This window comes from Trichosurus vulpecula, chromosome 7, assembly GCF_011100635.1.
Source record: "Trichosurus vulpecula isolate mTriVul1 chromosome 7, mTriVul1.pri, whole genome shotgun sequence".
NCBI lineage: Eukaryota > Metazoa > Chordata > Mammalia > Diprotodontia > Phalangeridae > Trichosurus > Trichosurus vulpecula.
This window is the reverse complement of record NC_050579.1, coordinates 260,415,613-260,433,847: the sequence shown is the minus strand read 5'-3', so window position 1 is coordinate 260,433,847 and position 18,235 is coordinate 260,415,613. Positions and strand designations below refer to the sequence as shown.

The 18,235-nt window shown below is 49.8% G+C and overlaps 2 protein-coding genes across 4 annotated transcripts; both read right to left on the bottom strand.

Annotated features, from left to right (window-relative positions):
• Positions 1-4,416: 4,416 nt before the first annotated feature.
• Positions 4,417-11,666, bottom strand: KCNAB3 (potassium voltage-gated channel subfamily A regulatory beta subunit 3). 2 transcript variants are annotated; one of them, XM_036767587.1, is made up of 15 exons: positions 11,442-11,666; positions 11,028-11,278; positions 9,368-9,411; positions 9,227-9,264; positions 8,801-8,880; positions 7,749-7,793; positions 7,596-7,640; positions 7,017-7,060; positions 6,638-6,724; positions 6,215-6,300; positions 5,932-6,052; positions 5,649-5,743; positions 5,404-5,524; positions 4,575-4,663; positions 4,417-4,494 (listed from the first exon to the last, which is right to left on the bottom strand). In XM_036767587.1, the coding sequence occupies exons 1-15, from the start codon at positions 11,547-11,549 to the stop codon at positions 4,417-4,419; spliced, it is 1,332 nt and encodes a 443-aa protein (XP_036623482.1). In that variant the 5' UTR covers positions 11,550-11,666. The 2 variants fall into 2 exon arrangements, with proteins under 2 accessions (XP_036623482.1, XP_036623481.1); XM_036767586.1 differs by having other exon boundaries at positions 11,028-11,666.
• A 487-nt stretch (positions 11,667-12,153) lies between these two features.
• On the bottom strand, positions 12,154-18,035 carry TRAPPC1 (trafficking protein particle complex 1). 2 transcript variants are annotated; one of them, XM_036769390.1, is made up of 5 exons: positions 17,955-18,035; positions 17,669-17,767; positions 17,172-17,242; positions 16,502-16,640; positions 12,154-12,546 (listed from the first exon to the last, which is right to left on the bottom strand). In XM_036769390.1, exons 2-5 carry the CDS (start codon positions 17,765-17,767, stop codon positions 12,418-12,420), a joined length of 438 nt encoding a protein of 145 aa, XP_036625285.1. In that variant the 5' UTR covers positions 17,955-18,035; the 3' UTR covers positions 12,154-12,417. The 2 variants fall into 2 exon arrangements, with proteins under 2 accessions (XP_036625285.1, XP_036625284.1); XM_036769389.1 differs by having other exon boundaries at positions 17,923-18,017.
• Between the last annotated feature and the right edge of the window lie 200 nt (positions 18,036-18,235).

The window sequence follows — 18,235 nt, the reverse complement described above, 5'->3', positions numbered from 1 at the left end:
TTATTCATAGGGGTCCTAAATTGGCTTAGGTGATTACCAAAAAATATCCCAGGAATGCCCTGAGCAGTGGCAGCATCACTGAAATAAATATATACAGCTTCTCAGTAGAACAGTTTTGAATGTAGTAACACTCATTTAGATAGGCAAGCTCTAGGATATTAAACTTAGAAAGCTCTGGTTGTGCTTTGTGTCCTTATAGTGAGGTGAGTAGGTGATGGATGGTAGGAATAACCAGGGGCTGGAATGTCAGCAAATTTTCCTTGATTCATTTAGCCTGCTGGGTGTCTGGCCAAACAATTACCCTTTTCTGCTTGATATGAAGGTTAGGGGCACCTATCTTTCAGATTTAGGGCGGGAAAATGGTGGTGATGGGAGATAGTTGGGTGGGCAGTAGGGCTAGAGGGACGGTGGAAATGACATTCTGATTGTAGTCTCACTCCATATCCCTAGCGATGTAACACTTCTGAGGGACCTTAGCAAACCTTTATTCATTTCTAGTACCATGGAACCTGTCTTCTTTGGAAAGGATGCCCACTAGCCCCATTTGTTGGTTTTTCACCTTTCTCAATCACTTTACAGGCAGCTAGGTGGCCCAGTGGATAGAGTGCTGGGCCAGGAGTCAGGAAGACTTACCTTCCTGAGCTTAAACCTGGCCTCACCACTTACTAGCTGGGTGACCCTAGGCAAGTCACGTAGCCCTGTTTGCCTCAGTTTCTTCATCTGTAAAATGAGCTAGAGAAGAAAATGGCAAACCTCTCCAGGATCTTTGCCAGGAAAACCCAGGATGGGGCCACGAAGTGTCAGACATGACTAAAAACCACTGGACGACAACAGTATCTTTATGGCTCTCTGCATCCACCTGTAATCCAGTTTTTCTACCTATTTTATTTTCTTTTATCTTCGTGGGACTGTCTCTCTGAATATTTCTATTCTGCTTCTGCCTGTCTCCGTACCCACATCCTGGGCCCTCCTTGTCCAGATCCACAGAGATGAGGATCTGTCTAGTCCATCCTAATGTGGTAAAGCTATTTGTAAACCACCCAGCCATTTGGAATAAGCCACAATGGGTGTAAAGTAGGGGAAGGGATAAAGATTTTGTAGGATAGTGGAAATAACTTTAAATTTGGTATCAAAAGACAGGTTAAAATCCTGACTCTGTTACTTGTTATCTGTATAAGCTTGGACAAGTTACTTTTCATCTTTTTGAGCCACAGAAATTTAGTGTTTGAAGGGCTTTCAGAGATTATAATATCACAACCTGTAACCAAAACAAGAATTTTCTCTATAATATAGCTAATCTGGCTTTTGCTCAAAGACCTCCAGTGTTAAGGACTCCACTTCTTCCCAAGACAATCACCTTTAGCCGTTCTAATTGTTAGGAAGTTTTTCCCCCATCAAGCCTAAGTCTATGTCTTTGCAGCTTCCACCCCTGGATCCTAGTTCTATCCTGTGGGCTCAAGTGGAACAAGTCTAATAGCCCTCATCCAAGTAACAGTCCTTTAAATAACTTGAAGATGGTTATTATGCCACCTTTCGCCCCTATCTTCTCTCTAGGTTAAATCTACCTGGTTCCTTCAACCAGCCCTCCTCATATATAGTGAATTTAGGGTCTTTCACTCTCCTTGTTACTGGATGTTTTTCAGCTTACCGGCATCTCCCCACATTCCCAAGCTGCCTCAGGCTCAACAGTATTTAGAGGGCTGCAGTATTCAAAGCTGGAAGGATGCTTGGAGATTTTAAAGTCCAACTTTATCATTTAAGAAATGGGGAAACTGGGGCAGCGAGGTGGCCCAGTGAGTAGAGCACCGGCCCTGGAGTCAGGAGGACCTGAGTTCAAATCCGGCCTCAGCCACTTGACACAGGTATTAGCTGTGTGACCTTGGGCAAGTCACTTAACCCCAATTGCCCTGCCAAAAAAAACAAAACAAAGAAATGGGGAAACTGAGCCCCACAGAGGAGAAGGAATATAAAACGTCTTCTCTCACTATATTTATAGCTCAAAGGTGGCCAGAGATGATTGGAACTGAGCTGCATCATTTGACGAGGAAGGTAAAGTGGTCTGCCCAGAATCACATAGCAGGTCAGTGGCACAGGATTGGATCAATCGGATTTCGAACTTGAAGACCATATCCAATTTCCTCATTTTGTAGGTAAGTGAACTGAGGCTGTGAGACAGAAATTACTCAAGGTCATGAAGCAATTGCATATTGTGGCCACTACTCAAATACAGGCGAGGGCTCAGGATCACCTCTTCAGAAGGGAGAGAGGAAATGAAGACTGGTGGTCAGAATCTTGGAATGCAAGAATCTTAGGGCCTCAGTTCCTCATCTGCAAAATAAAGGGGGGGGGCATAATGGTTTAGATGATATCTAAGGTCCCTTTCAAGATTTAATTTCTATAATCATCTCATAGCTTCTGAGGAAGAGAATGTAGAGTCTGAAGAAGAGTGTCCCTAGGACTGAGCCCTGGAGAACATCCATAATTAAAGGAGTCAGTGAGAAGCAGTGGGATATAACGAAGAGAGCATTAGATTAGACCAGAATTTGGATCCTGCTTCTGATACTTATTACTCTGTGATCTTGAGTAAGCTACTCAACCTCCCTCTGCTTGTCTCCTTGTTCTCACAATGTTGGTAGGAGGATAAAATAAAACAATGCATGTAAAGCACTTTGCAAACCTTGAAGCATTCCGTAAATATCGGTTATTATCAGGAAAGGAGGCAGAAGAACAATAAAAGAGGTAGAACAGGAAAAAAAACCATGGGAACCAGAAGTTGTGGTACAGAAGAGGCAGTGTGGTACCATGGAAAACACTGAATCTGGAGAGGACCCAAGGCAACCATCACTTCAGACTTACTAGCTGTGCTACCTTGGCCCAGCCATCTAGCCTCCCTGGGATTGATTACGAGGGATCTCTGAGATGGTCTCTGAGGTCCTGGCCACTGTTAGACTTATGATCTCATGGTCAGTGGCATTGGGAAGGGGGCAAGAGATGAGAAGTCCCTTGGATATTCTTAGGTACACTAAACGTAGCTATGTCCAAAAAGTAACTAAAGGGGTGAAAAGATGGAACGACGACGATGATCCCTTCTGTCCCTGAATTCTGCGATCCTACGGAGCCAGATGTCCGGCTCCCTGGGGAGTGCAGGGACAGGGCATTGGGGAAGGATCCAGAGCTGCTGTGCCAGCCTGTGCCTTGGATGCAAACTGGCTGTAGGGGTCCCTGAGGCAAGTTTCAACGGTGGGGAAGACAGGAGATGTTATGGCGTATCAGGACCCCCAGGAGGATTGGGAAAGAGAATCTAGGGACATCGGCTTAGGTGCCTGAGACTTTGGCCCTTCCCCTCCCAGACTCTGTGAGGAAGAAGCGAAGTCTTTATTTTCCCTGGGATAGCGCATTATTATTGCTTGAGGATTACTGCCACGGGGCAGAGGGTGGGCTTCCCTCCGCTGCCACCCCAGCAGCACTTTCCGTTCCTGAAAGTCCATCCCTCGGGGGCTGGTCTGTGAGGGTGTTAAAGGATGCCAACTTCCACCTGTTTCCCCCGTAACATCAGCGTCCACTTCCTGTCAGGTGTCATCCTATTCAACTCCACCTGTAAAGTCTGTGGGCCTGACTACGGCAGCCCCACCCCCGCCCCGACCAAGGCCTTAGTTATGCGGCGCATAATTTCACAAAAGAACATAATGGACGCTGGGGGGGAGGGGGGGCTCGCTTTCTCGGTGCCCTCTGACGTCATCCTGTGAACAGCTCTAACGGCGTTTCAAAATGATGTCACCACTCGCTTCCAGCTTGGGGTCTCCGGACAAACCCAGCGACCGTCGGCGCTCGCTTCCGGCCGGCGCATCAAGGACTCCGGTCCATCCCCCACCAGTGCCCCTTCCCTGGAATCGGTTCTGTTGCGTTGCCTTTCGCACCAGCGGTGAGCTCTTCCGGTGTCGGTTGACATCACGCCGTGTTCATTACCTGGCGGATGGATTCTCTCCAGGCTCCCGCGCGGTTGGGGGGTGGGGGACGACGACAGGAAAACAAAGGAGGAAAAGTGCGGGGTGGGGGCCCAGTTCCAGCTCATGCCCGGGAGAAGCTACACGCCGGGAAGAGACAGCCAAGGACCGGGCGGGAGGGGGAGCTGGAGAACTACTTTCCTTCCCCGGCCATGCTGCGGCAGGATATGGCTTATCAGAGCATGCGTGTAGCCGGGACTCCTTGGTGGGCGGGGTCATCGGGCCCCGCGGCCGAGCTGCGGGAGCGTTAGTTCGCGTTCGGGCCGCCTGACTGCCGCGAGAGCCGGAAGAGGCTGCGGGCGAGGGCTGGGGAAGAGCGCGGTGCTGGCTGCGGAGGCGGCGGCGCCTGCGCCTGCGCCTGGCGGCGGGGATGGGGGCGGGGCGGGGGAACGGGGGCGGGGCCACGGCCACGCTACTTCTTGGAGTGCGGTCTGTTGCTCAGAAGCCCGTCGATCTCCAGCACCTTCTGGGGCGTCAGCTGGCCCAGCACCTGGGGAGCGAGGGAAGGCGCTGCCATCAGGCCCGGGAGAAGCCGAGCCCGCATCTCGCGCCCCCGCCCCCGCCCCTCACCTGCAGGGCCCCCAGGTTCTCCATCAGCTGCTCCGTGTTGGACACCTCCAGCAGGACGGAGCTGACGGCCTCGCTGCGGAGACACCAGGCTGCGGGGGAGACAAGAGGGGCGGGGGTCAGACGGCCTGAGAGAGGGAGGAAAGGCGGCCGAGAGGTCCCCCGCGATGGAGCTTTCCCTTGGCCACGGGAACGTTTTCTGACTCGCGTGGGTTACATTTCCGAGCCCCGACCGGTGTGTATAGGTAGAAGGGGAGGGGTCCTATCTGCAAATCCCCGACGCCACAGATCACAAGTCTGGTCGCCCCTGCCCCCCAAACTACGTAAACTAATACGGCCGAGGAGTCTGCTAATGGAATGCTAGCTAGCCTTGGAGTTAGCAAGACTTGGGTTAAAATCCTGCCTCCGGCGTCTCCTGCACTCACTACAGTTACAGACCAGGTGCCCGTCTGCATAGGTGGAGAGAGTCTCCACACCAGAAGTTCCCTAAAAGGATGAAATCCAGCTTGACCAAGATGGAAAGTGGAGCGTTTCTCGTGTAAAGACCCAATAGGATCGCTTGGATGAAGCTATTTTATAATCTTGAATTGCTATTTAAATTTTGCCATCATAATTGCCCATATTTCCATATGTTTCCTTCCCCCCCCATCCCAAACTAAATACATTCCTTTGATAAATTATGACAAACTCTTTGAAGGCAGGGAAGACACTGGGTTTTTTTCCCCCTGCTCTCCTGTCAGCTCTGATTTTGAGAACCGCGTGAGGAAAATGTCTACCGCAGACAAGCCAATTTTAGGGTGAGGGTTAAGGGTTTGTAGGAGAGCCTCCTCACCAATGGAAAGCTGAGCTACTGTGCAGCCAAGCTGGTGAGCGATGGGGAGCAGGTCCGCCACCTTGGCCTGTGGCTTCTTGCCGTCTTCACTCTGTACCTTGTCCTTGAGCCACTGGTAGCCCTGAAAGAGACAGGGAGGGGGAGCTTCTCTATCTTTTTCCTTCCCAAGGAGCTCAGACGGCTGACTCTCCGCAGTCCTTGTTCTCTTCAGGTGCCCAGGAATCTAAGTCCTAACAGCCTCTTACCTTGATGGTACCCCTGTAGGTTTCTGGGAGTCTTCCTTCATGCTTGGTAGTAATGACACCACAGGCCAAAGGGGACCATGTCACTGAACCAACACCTGGGAGCAGGAGGAGAGAAGACCATGGGAAAGAGGGATGGAGAAAGGATGAGAGCCAATTTTAATAGTGGTGGGCAGAAGGAAGGACTCTAGAGAAGAGTATATGAAGAGGTGGTGTATGTGGGGAAGGACTGGGGAGGCTGAGGCTGGAGAAGAGGTCAGGGAGAGTAGGGAGAGTAGTCTCTAACCTATCTTGTGGTAGAGCTCAGGCATCTGTGTCTCCACCTTATCCCTCTGAAACAGGTGGTACTCGGCTTGTTCACATGCAGGGGGGATCAGGTTGAATTGTCGGGCCACTGAGTAGGCCTCCTGGATTAAGTGTTTGGAAGAAGCAAGTATCAGAATACCCCATCCACATTACCTTTTAGCTCTTCTCCATATCTCCCCCAACCCAATTACTTGGTAAACATGTATTCTGAGGATTAGAGTTTGTAGTGTTTTTAAGAAAACGTATAGCATGGTATCACTTACCATGATTTCTGCGGCTCCCCATCGTGATGTCCCCCAGTACAGTGCCAGTCCCTGGTTAATGACAAAGGTCATGGCCCGGACAATCTCTGGATGTGTGAGAGTGATGAAATCCTGACAGTTAGACCCCTGGAATTCAGGCATCCAGTCTCCCAGATGGATGAACCCTCTTCCTGGTAGCCATATCCCTCCAAGGATATCTCGAAGTGAGATTGAAGGGTTAACACTTGAATTCTGCCCAGTCCCCCCACTTCCCACCCCCCTTCCCTTAACCTTTTCTGGAATCCCTGATAGGAGAGGTGGGAAACCTGGGAGCACCCTGAGGCCCCTGGGGTTGGAAAACCCTGTGGTCCGTGTTGGGGGGGGGGAGTGATCTTCAGGTTTATAGGCATCTCTAGGTTTGGGCATTCTTGGGGTTATTTTCACCCTCCATGGGACTGTTGGGGTCCGAACGATTGGCGAAGACTATGTCTACATATCCCAGCTGAAGCCGTTCCAAGGAGCCCCACAAGCCTGGGGGAGGGGAAAGAGAAGATAAGTGACCTCAGTCTCTTCAGATATGGCCCCCGAGAACCAGCTCTCTAATTTTCTGCCTCTTGAAGTTCAGCTATTCATATCTCATCCCCTCTGATAGAACACTCCCTCCCCCTTCCCCCCAGCCCAGCTTCTTAATTTATTTGCTGCCCTAATCTCTGGACCCTGAATCCTTCAAGTCCTCTGGTTTGCTTTCCTACATTCCCTTGATTCCTTCCCCAGCCCCCCACAATATCCTTCCATCCCCCTCACCCCGTTCCTAGTCACTCACCCTCAATGATGTGCTTTCGGCTCAAGCCTCTTTCAGTCTCTGCCCTGTGGGAAAAGCTGAGTTTACACTGATGATGCTGAAGATAGATGGTAAGAATTATAACCTAATGGATCCCCACATCTCGATGAAGGGTCAATTGGAGTGATAGTTATGAGGATCTTCCCTTGGAAAGGACTTCAGAGACCCAGAATCCTTTTTACAATGATTAACCAATCAACAAACATTTATTAAGCCCATACTATGTGGCAAGCACTACGTGCTAGGGATGTGGAGACAAACAGTTCCTTCCCTGAGTAGATTACATCTTAAATGCCTCTGCTCGCAAATCTCAAGTGAAGGAAAACCCTACTGTCTCCTGAGGTGGTTCACTTCATTTTGGAGCAGTTCTCATTATTAGGAAGGCTTAAATCTGCCTCTCTGCAACTTTTACTCATTGCTCCTCCCCCCCCCCCCCCCCCCCGCCAAGAATAAACAGAACAAGTTTTCTACATGACAGCCTTTCAAATATTTGGACAGCTATCATGTCCCCACTCCAAAGCGTCATCCCTCATGGAGGCTATTGGGAAAGGAGATACTCACTGTCCTCCCCAAAAGATTTTGGTAGTGATGATATAGCTGGATCTCCTTTAAAAAAAAAAAGGAAGTGGGGGTGGGGTCAGCAGGAAAGAAGTCACTGTGGACCCCCCACCCACCCAGATATCCCCTGCCTTGTACCCCAGATCACAGCCTCACCTCCAACCCTTGCTCTTAAGGATATTGCCCAGTGTTCGTTCTGCCCTAGAAAAGGGGAGATAATAAGGAAGTGGGGGCCTCTCCCCTCTAGTGATAACCACCCCCATGACTTCCTTCTGCTTTCTGTTCTAGCAGAGTATGAATAGTACCCATCAGTCCCTGGGCCCTATATTACATTGAAAATAACAGAGAAGTTGGTCCGGGGAACTGTAGCTCTGTAGTCTGGTAGGAACAGAAATACAGCTTTTTTTTTTCATTTCCCCTAGCCCATTCTTCAAGTTCCACTTTCTTTGCAGTCTTCTTTGACCATGTCAGTCTGAAATGCCCTTGAACTTTGCAATGATATACACCTTACATTTGCGTGGCACTTAAAGGTGTATAAGCCTCCCCCCCCCCACAACAGCCCTACAAGGTACTTTGTGCAAGCATTACCCCATTTTTCGAATGAGGAAACAGACTTGGTGGTCAGATGCTTTGACTAGGGTCACCCATCTAAGCAAGTGTCTTAATTAAGAGGCTTGAACCCAGGTCCTCTCACAAAGATCAGGTTTCTCTTTATTATGCCATACATAAATTATTGTCTTCCTAGTCATTTAGAAATATATTGCCTTGTAACATTCCTTCTGTTGCTGGTGTAAAAAGTTTATACACCTTGTTAACTAAATTTTCAGTCTTGTCTCTCTGATGGGATAGTAAGCTTCTTGAGGGCAGGGATATTTCTTTGTAGCCCTCATGATGCCTCCTTGTTGCCTTCATAGAGTTTGTGCTCAATAAATATGTATTATTTTTGTTCCATTTGTATTTGTATTGTTCCATATCCTGTTCATTCTCCGCCCCACCCCCCCGGGCCAAGAGTTAAAGAGGAAATACTGTTGGGGTTTCAACATCCATGTTTCTCTAAAGTCCAAAGACCCAATGTAAGGGGAAAGGCAAATGTTCACTGGAACCAGGGATTATCTAAAGCAAAGATGAGAGACCCTCTCTTCCTCTCCACTCCCAACCTTTCCCCCACTAATTTAACTCATACCCTTCCCCTTTTCCCTGGTTCATACTTTCCTGCTGCATACACTTCGGCTGTGTCAAACAGATTCACTCCATGCTCATAAGCCACAGTCATCAGATTCTCTGCTGTCTAGGAATGAATATGTTGGGGTAGACAGAGTTAAGACTATTTACCTTTCCAGTGGTTTTCTTACCACCCTCAGCCCTCCAAATCCCCAGAGACTTGTAAGTGCTGTGGGTCTTCAAATATAATACCACCATCCCATTCCTGCCCCCTATATCTTTTCCACCTTTCCCTTTTCCTAACTTCAGTTCCACTAATCCCCACCCTTGTTTCCCATATCCATTACACTCCCTTCTCTAGCCCACCCTTCCACAATCCCCCTATTTCTCCATCTCTCTATTGCCTCCACCCTCTATTCTCTTCATCCCTCCCATTATTCCCATCTATCTTTTGGGGTCAGAGACATTTATACCTCATCTGAGATCTGAGACCCAAATGTGACCCAGGTACCTGCAGAAAGAAAATCCAGGGACATGGGGACTGTGAGAGACAAGGTCTCTGAAAACCTTGACCCTTGCAGCCTCCTCTTCCTTTCATTTCCCATTAGACTCACCAAGGCCAAGACAGGATACTCGAAGACCAGACTTTCCCAAATTCCTGTGGGATAAAGAAAAGTTAGAAGGATTTTCCCCTTCGGTTCTCCTTGGAGGTCTAAATAACAAGAGGTTCTCTAGCTCTTTGCCTCCTGGAATGGGATCCCCCCATATGAAACCCCAGGCAAACTCAACTCTGAGGGAAGCACAGTGCTATCAGTGTAGGCTGTAGACCCTCAAATATTTGTTGAATGAATTAATAAACCTTCCTTTAGGGCCTGCTGTGCAATTTCTATTTTCCCAGCTATCGTTAAAATCTGCTGCCTGATTTCTCTTGACTCGTGTCTCTTCTCACAGTCATATTCGTGGATTTCCCTGTATAGGACATGGTTAGTGTCAGGTTGTCACAGTTTCTTGGGTTGGAGGGGGAAGGGGTAAAAAGATGGCCCAAGGAAAGTGAGTTATCTCCAGAAGATTAAACAGCAAATTGGGGTTTTGGTTGGCGGAAAACAAAGAGACGATTGGGATCTTCCCCATCCCTCTCAACCCCCAAATAGGGGGATATAAAGTTGGTAAATGATTTATTCCCTTCAGTCCCTTAGGCAGACCGTTGTCTATAAGAAGGAATCTTTATTAAAATCACCTAGACTGGCACAACAAGGAGAACGAGGAAGCCCAGCCCCTCTCCTCATGGTTCTCCACCCCCCTGTTCCTATTGGCTCCTGAAATTCCTTCCCAGACCCATCTGAACCTTCTCCCCCCTACCCCAAAAGTTTCAGAATAATTTAGCTCTCAGGGAATGAGAAGGGGTGGGAGTGGGGGGCAGGATGGGGTGAGATGCCTGATTCCTTAGGTGACAAAACCCTGTCAGATGAATAACCTCACCACCCCACCCCAGGATAAGGCACAATCTCTTTTGCAATGTCAGAACACTGCTGTTTACCAAGAAATCCCATCAATTTCTTCTGCAGTGGAGGGGGGAGGGAAGGGGAAGAGCTCCATGCTATGGGGTGGGGTTGCCTGTACCTTAGGTATGGTATCAATTCCTCCCCACTACTTCCAAAGCCCCCTTTGCTCTTCCCACAGTTCTGCAAATCTCTTTGGTACTTTGGGGACCCAAAGTTTTTTCCCCCCCTTAGCTAGAGGCATATCACCTGCCTGAAAAAAGTAGAGGCCCCTGACCCTGGGGTCAGGAGGGTGGGTAGTGTTGGTGAAAGTGGGTCAAATACATTATTGCTTTAATGACGGTCAGGAGCTTAGTGATCCCCACTGCCAGTTCTAGAGGGAAGCAAGGGGGGGGGTGGGGAAGAGACAGGGAACAGACCCAGAAGACCCTCCCTAAGTAACATGGGGGGACCTTAAACACCCCCTGAGCCCAACCGCAGAATACTTTTATTTGAGGTACTAGTGCCTTGGGGGTAGGAGGGAAGCTCCAAGAAGTGAACCCTAACAACTTACTCTGAAATCTCAAAAGAGAGTCAGGAGGTGGGGATGGAGAAGAGACAGCCAAGGTGAGGGAATGTGAAAGAGATGGAGTGATTGGGATGCTGTTGGTGAAATCTGAGGAGTCTAGGATGATGAATGTAGGACGCTCGGGAGGCATGAGGAGGGGGTCGCCGAAGCGGGGGGCGGGGTATGGACTCGGTTACACCGGGCTGTTCTGGCCCGCTCCTCCGGTACCTGTACTTCATGCTGGTGCCGCGGCCGGTGCTCTCTCGTAGGGGCCCAGAGTGGGTCACAGCTGCGGGACCCAGGGGTCGTGCGACTGGCGCAGCCCGGGCCTTGGGGCCGGGTCCCCCTCCCCCTGAAGGATTCCCGTGACTGCCGGTCACTCCACTGCCGTTCCCGCCCCCAGGGACAGGTCGGGGTCCACACAGACGGTCCTCGCTGCTCCTGCTGCGGAGGTTTTGCTCAGTGCAAGCGATGGACACCTGCATCCCGGCTCAGGAAGGAAGGAAAAGGGGGATCCTTGAAGAATCGAGGTGATCCCGAGGAGAAGAGGGCAGGAAGGACTAGGGACGAGGTGGGAGAAGGGGGGATGAAGGTATGACGGGACGCGGCTGAGAGTTAGGGCAGGCCGGGGTGGGGGCAAACCCAAGGAGGCGAAGGTCCTCTAGATTCAGTGTTCTGCGAAGACTGGGGGACGAGGTCCTCGGACCGGAGATGGAGTGGTGGCTGGAGTAGAGCCAGGGAGGGGAACATGGAGGGCAGAGTGAGCACAGGAGGGGCCCAGGACTTGGGCTGGTGGAAGCAGGTTCCGGGGATGGGGAGACTAGTGGGGATGCTCTAGAAGTGGGGGAATTCTTTTGGGGTGCCGGAAAACTGGCACAGGAGCTAGAGGAAGGGTCAGGGGTTGGGGTTCCAAGTCTCCAAGGAGGTCCTCGGAGGACAAGGAACCCCGGGGCGGGGGGGGGAAGGAGGGGAGAGGTGTAGCCGCAGCGGCCCAAACCGCAACCCGAGCGGTTCTGCTTCCAGCCTGCAGCTGCTCTTAGGTCATCTGCATATCCCCCACCCCTCATCTGCATAGCTTTATCTCCACCTCTTCAGCCGGAACGTAAGCTCCGCCCCCCCCTCAGTCTGCACATAAGCGCCACCTTCCCAGGCTGCAGACAGGGGGCGGTAGAAGCTTTATCTGCATGACCCAGCCTCGGTGGAAAGGGAAAAACGAGGCACCGTCCTTCCTCCTGTTGGGGACCGAGGAGTCTCTCCCACCCAAGACTGTACTTGGCCCTGGCTCCAGAACTCCCCCCTCTCCCTTCTGGCCTCACAAAACACCCTCCCGTTAGCGAAGACGCTCCCAGGGACATCAGACGGGTCAAAGTTTTATTCTCCGTTCTCAACACAGCGGCAAGACAGGGGGCTGGAGGGAGGGAGGCGGTGACTAGGTGGGACCGGGGTATCAGGAGCAAAGGACGACCGGGGCTGGACGAGTCTGGAGGGGAATTCGGTCCCGGGGTTCCTCAAGCAGCCACTTGGGAGCAGCGCTTGGAGCGGCGCTGGGGAGTCCTGGAAGGCTCCTCGGGGGATGAAAGCGAACGGGGAGACCCGTAGCTCCGGAGGAGCGCCGTCCTCAGCCCGCGCGGGCGGAGAAGAAGGGCAGCGATCGGACGTAGGCGTCAAGCCGGCTGCGAAAGAGTTCACTTTGTACGGTCTGCCCCAGGGGGCACAGCGGGTTCTTCACCACCAGCTCCACGTACAGCTACGGAAGAAGAAAGGAGGGATGCAGAGACAGTCGGGGGGACAGGGAGGAAGGAAAAGGCTGAGGCTCTCGCACTCTCTCTAGATGCTCTCTCCTCCCCCTCAAACTTCGCCTCTCCCCCAATCGTGGGGCATGCCCCAGGTGTGACGATGAGGATGACACGGGCTGGCATTGTAAAGAACCTGAACGTTTGCAAAGCACTTTTCAAATACTGCCTCATGTGATCCTGCAACCTCCCTGGGAATGTAGCCGCCACTACGATCCCCATTTTACAGGGGAGGAAACTGAGGCTGGCAAGAGATCCCTTGACTCGCCCAGGGTCAGAAATAGTGTTTGAAGATCTGAACTCAGGTTCAAATACAGTAGAGTTAGAGACCCTGAGAACTTGGAGAAAGTGTGTGCTGGAGGCCTACAGCGGTCAATGGGCTTTGAGGGATTGTGGGGAGACTCGGGGCAACCACTGACTCCCAAACAGATACCATCATCAGTACCATGTGAACGACAGGCAGATAGCGCCACCGTCCTTGTAATCGCCCAGCTTCACAGCTTTGAAGACATCCTCCACTCTTCACTGTCCCGAGTCCTCACGTCCAATCAGTCCCCGTCTTGCCCTTTCCAACTTCTGTAACACGTCTCCGATGCATTCTCTCCTCTCTACTTACATAGCTGTGGTCAGGCCCTCCTCACCTCTGGAGTCCCGACTATTCTGTTAGGCTCTTCATTGGCCTCCTTATCCGAGCTAGGTGTCCCAGTAGAGACAGTGCCAGGATTGTAGTCGGGAAGATCCGAGTTCGAATCCAGCCTCAACCGAACCACCATCTTGTACCTCTCCTCCGCACGGGTCTGACCAAACTTTGGAATTCACATTCGGGTTCTGATCTCTCTCACCAGATTGATTCCACATTACCTCCCTTCATGAGCTCGGCTGTCTGGCCACTCTAGTCTCAGGACATTCCACCTCTCATCTCCCTTTGCACAGGCTGTTCCCCAAGCACGGTGTGTACAGGGCCTCTTCACCTCTGCTCATTAGACCTTTCCTAATGCCCCCACCTCACCCCACCCCAGATGCTAGGGCTCCTTCACTCACATTACCTTGCTTTTCTCTGCATATATTCTGTGTACGGATGTGTGGTCTCCTTGAGGGCAGACTATTGTGTAAGGACTGTTTTCACTTTTATATTTGTATTCCCCGCACCTTGCACAGGGCCAGGTCCATGCTGTTGTTGTTCAGCCATGTCCAATTCTTCATGACCCCATATGGGGTTTTCTTGGCCTGGAGTGGTTTGCCATTTCCTTCTCCAGATCATTTTACGGAGAGAAAATTGAGGCAAACAGGGCTAAGTGACTTGCCCGGGGTCACCCAGCTAGTAAGTATCTGAGGCCAGATTTGAACTCAGGAAGATAAGTCTTCCTCACACCAGTCCTCTGCACTCTATCCACCTAGTTGCCCCCTGTTACATAGTAGGCACCTAATAAATGCTTGTTGACTGAAGGTTAAATAGACTATCTCAGGAATTGATGTTAGGGGTCGAGCACTGGCTCAAATCATTGAGACCCGAATGCAACATCGTAGGGTTTTGCATATATGCCTATATGCAAAAACACCGTAAGAGATGTCATAAGCAATGTATTATCCTAACCCCATTATCCTGCTTGCAACCTCCAAACTCTTGGGCATGGTGGGGTTCAGATGTCTGTGGGAATAAAGACTAACTTCTAGGTTGCAAGGTTCCAGGTGACTGGAAGAATGGTGATATTCTCAACAGAAACATGGAAGTTAGGAGGAGGTTTAGGGGGAAAGATAATGAGTTGTTTAGTTCATATTGAGTTTAAATGCTTATGGAACATCCAGGTGGAAATTTCCAGTAGGCAACCGGTAATGTGAGCCTGGAACTCAGGAGAAAGATGAAGGCTGAATATGTAGATTTTTGGAGTAAAGAGATGATTTTTGACAAGTGATCAACAAAAGTGTGTTGAGAAGAGAGCTCATACCCATGCATTGGAAACAGGATATGGGTGACAATTCTGCAGAGGAAACCAGGAAGCACTGGTCCAACAGGCAGGGAAGGAACCACAATAGGGCAGTGTCATGAATACGGGGGAAAGTATCCAGAATGAATGAGTGCTTAGCAGAGTCAAATACTGCAGAGGTTAAGACAAATGAGGTCTGATAAAAAAAAAAAAGCCAATGGATTTAGCAATAAAGAACTCTGGAATAGCAACTGCCCATCAGGCATCTTCAGCTAGATGTCACACAGGCATTTCAAATTCAAAATGTCTAAAACAGAACTCATTATCTTTCCACCTAAACGCACCCCTTCTCTTTACATCCCAGTTTCTATGGAAGGCACCACCTCTGTTCCAATCACCCAGGTTTACTACCCAACAGTCACCTTTAATTCTTCAGTCTCATTCACCCTATCCATGTCCAATTAGTTGCTAAGCCTTGTTATTTCCACTCAACATCTTTCTAATTTCTAATTCATTCTCTACACAGCTGCCAAAATGATACTCCTAAAGCCTAATCATATCAGACAGCCTCTGCTCCAGAAGCTTGGGTAGCTCCACACTGCCTTCAAGCTAAATACGGACTCCTCTGTTTAGCCCTTTACAATCTGGCTCCAGCCTCTTTCCTGGCTGATTACATACAGATTACTCTCACTCACATAGTCTATGTTCTGGTCAGACAAGCCTGCTTCCTATTCCCTGTATACAATATTCTATCCTTCACCTCCATGACTTTGGACAGGCTGTTCCCCTAGTCGTGGAGTGCCTTTCCTCATTCCGACGTCTTGGAACTTCCATTCCTGCCCCTACCATTTATTGTATATTTACTTTATGAAAGTAAAATGTCGCTTATATCCTTATCTGTGAATGGGTTGTATCCACCTAGTATAATGTAAAAGTGCAGAGACTCTCACTATTTCACATTTATATACCCAATACCTAGTACTGTGTCTGGCACTTAATAAATACTTTGTATTAATCAATGGATTGGAATGGGAGATGGATTGGTCATATAGTCAGGGACAGGAATAATATATGGACAGCACAAAAGCTATCTGGTACCATAACATGGAAAAACGATCAATCAACAAAGCATTTATTTAAGTACCTACAATAGGCCAGGAACTGTATATAGTGCAAAGACAAAAATGAAACAGTCCCTTGTCTTCAATCAATCAGCAGCTTTCAACCAACCTTGACCAACATTTTGCAATTATGTCATTAATATCTTATGATCAACCTCCTCTAAAGTCCTACTTTGAGGCCTTATTTCTGGAAGCTATGCCAGCAGAACACACTCTGCTAGGTCCTACTAAATTGGAAAGATTTTGAGTAGCGGTCTGGAATATAAGCCTGAGATCTGAGGATAAGCCTCCCTAATTTTGGAGTGGTTTGGCTACCAAATGGTAACTTTCTTTGGTTATAGCAGTTCATGAGAAAACATCTACTAATGTGTGGACGTATGACAATTTGTAGAGGGAATACCCATCCCAATGAAATCTCATAATTTTGAAGTACATTATTACAAAACCCTGTCATATATTGGTAATTTCAGTGTATTCTAGCACTTGGGGGGTCTCACTGATGTGGGGATTCCTTCCACTGGTTCAGCTTCCCATAGAAATCCTATGCTTTGTAATTCTGTGCTATGCTTACCCAGTGTCTCCTTTACAGATTCTTTATAGATGATCTGCCTAACTTGCTGGAGACCTTTTTCTAGATAGATTGTAAGCTCTTTGAAGGCAACGACCATTTCATTTTTGTCTTTGCACTATGTGTGCACAGTTCCTGCACATGGTGGATGCTTAATAAATGTTCTGTTGAATGATCATTTTTTCAGATGTTTATGCCACAGAGAACCAACAGAATGGTGACTCTTGAGCTGAGTCCACAAGAGTATAAGAGAACTTGGAGATGTTGATAGGGAAAGGAGGGAGAGAACACTGACCCCACTGTAGATATGGTGAAGGACATCCCGAATGGGTCCTACACCCAGATCTGTGTTCATTACAACCTTGACCCCAGTGGGTGTCTCATAGTAATGGAGCTTGTAGCGGCTTGTCTGGAAGGACAGGAATCCATCTTTCCTGCAGAATGGATGTTAAGGAACACATTTGATCCAGACCTATGATTTTATTGCTACAGGTACATCTCATGTAGAAACTTCCTCCATTAATGAAAATCTGTAATTAGCCTGTAATTTATTACCTTAGAAAGTTGCCTGGGCACCAGGAGATTAAGCGACTTCCTAATGGTCACAAAGCTATAATAAGTTTGAAGCAGGACTGGAACGCAAATCTTCTTCCAAAACATACCCACTTTTCTAAGAATTTTGGAGAATAGGGTAGAAATATCTTACTTTCTCTCCCATCCTTGACTCATGCTATACTCATCCAAAAAAAAAATACCTCTGTCATAATGAAGGGCTTTAGAATCCTATACCCTTTCCCTCTCAGTTCTAACACTTTTTTTCTAGTTGGTCCCATCCACTAAGTCTTATCACCATTCCCAGATAACACTATCTCAAAATCTTATGGTGAGCCAACTTCTTCTCCAGGGTCCTTTTCTCTGTAGGTCCAAGAAGCCCAAAACCCATTCCCAACCCAACCTTAGGATACATGTCCACGGGTGACATCTTGCTGACAAAAGATCGGATGGAGAAGAGCATTCCATACATCAGCTTGTACTCCTGACAGCAGCGAGGAATAACAGACATTTCACATTTAGGCAATGCTTTCCTCACCATATCGCTGCAGAAGGTGAGGGGGCAGGGGCAGGGCACAGGACTGTATTATGCCCACATTACAGGGAAAGGAGCTGAGGTCCAGAACAATTATTTCATTTCATAAAAGGAAACTGAGGCAGGGAATGGGAGAAATGACTCGGCCGAGGTCAGAACAGTGAGTTAAACCTAGGGTTCTTTTTTTTTTGGAGGGGGGAAGTGACTTGCCCAAGGTAACGCAGCTAGTAAACGTGTCAAGTGTTAGGGTTCCTTTCACCAGGCCGCCCTGTCCTGAGTGGGAGGGGATGGGGAAGTGCTGGGGGGCCGGGGCAAGGGTCCAGGAGAGCACGCTGTGGCGCAGCATTCCCTCCCTCCCGGGATCCTGCGTGTCACCTCCTCTTTGGGGATCCCCGCCTGCTTCTTGCGGTGCCACTCGCTGTAGTGGAGGCAAACCCCATCTCGGTCAAACAAGTACAGGTTGTGGACAGTCATCTGCGGGGAGGGCGGGGCGGGGGCTCCGGGTGAGGCCGGGGAGCGCCCACTTCCCGCTCCCGCCTGAAGACTCTTTTTTCCGATCTCCCCACTTTCCCAGCACCCATTCTACCCCCTCCCCAGCTTTATTCCAGGACATCGCTCCCAGGACTCACCAGAAAGACACCCGGGCTGTGCGCGTGCGTACCTGAGAACCACAGCGGGGGGAGGGGGTCCTCCGTCATCCACCACTTCCGGTTCCTGCTGGGCCCCTGCCCTCTTTGCACGGAGTCGCGCGGTGACGCGAGAGACCCTCCCCACCCCCTCCAAATGGCTCCGCCTCTCCCGGCCCCGCCTCTCCTAGCGCCCTCGGCTCGCTTCCCCGCAGCCAATCCTCTGCGGCGCTGGAAGGGCGTACGCTGCCCCCTCCCGGCTCCTCCAACCCCATTCAAGTCCCCGCCCCTCGGCCCGCCCCTCTCCCGGGCTCTT

Coding starts and splice junctions, on each gene's coding strand:
- KCNAB3 (XM_036767587.1), bottom strand. CDS start 11,549: ATGTTCCCCTCCCTGGCTCTACTCCAGCCACCACTCCATCTCCGGTCC. Junction 7,061..7,595: donor AAAATCTTTTGGGGAGGACA/GTGAGTATCTCC, acceptor CTTTTCCCACAG/GGCAGAGACTGAAAGAGGCT. Junction 6,725..7,016: donor CCGAAAGCACATCATTGAGG/GTGAGTGACTAG, acceptor CCCCTCCCCCAG/GCTTGTGGGGCTCCTTGGAA.
- TRAPPC1 (XM_036769389.1), bottom strand. CDS start 17,991: ATGACGGAGGACCCCCTCCCCCCGCTGTGGTTCTCAGGTACGCACGCG. Junction 17,768..17,922: donor ACAGCCCGGGTGTCTTTCTG/GTGAGTCCTGGG, acceptor CCCTCCCCGCAG/ATGACTGTCCACAACCTGTA. Junction 12,547..16,501: donor TTCACCATATCTACAGTGGG/GTCAGTGTTCTC, acceptor CTTCTTCCGTAG/CTGTACGTGGAGCTGGTGGT.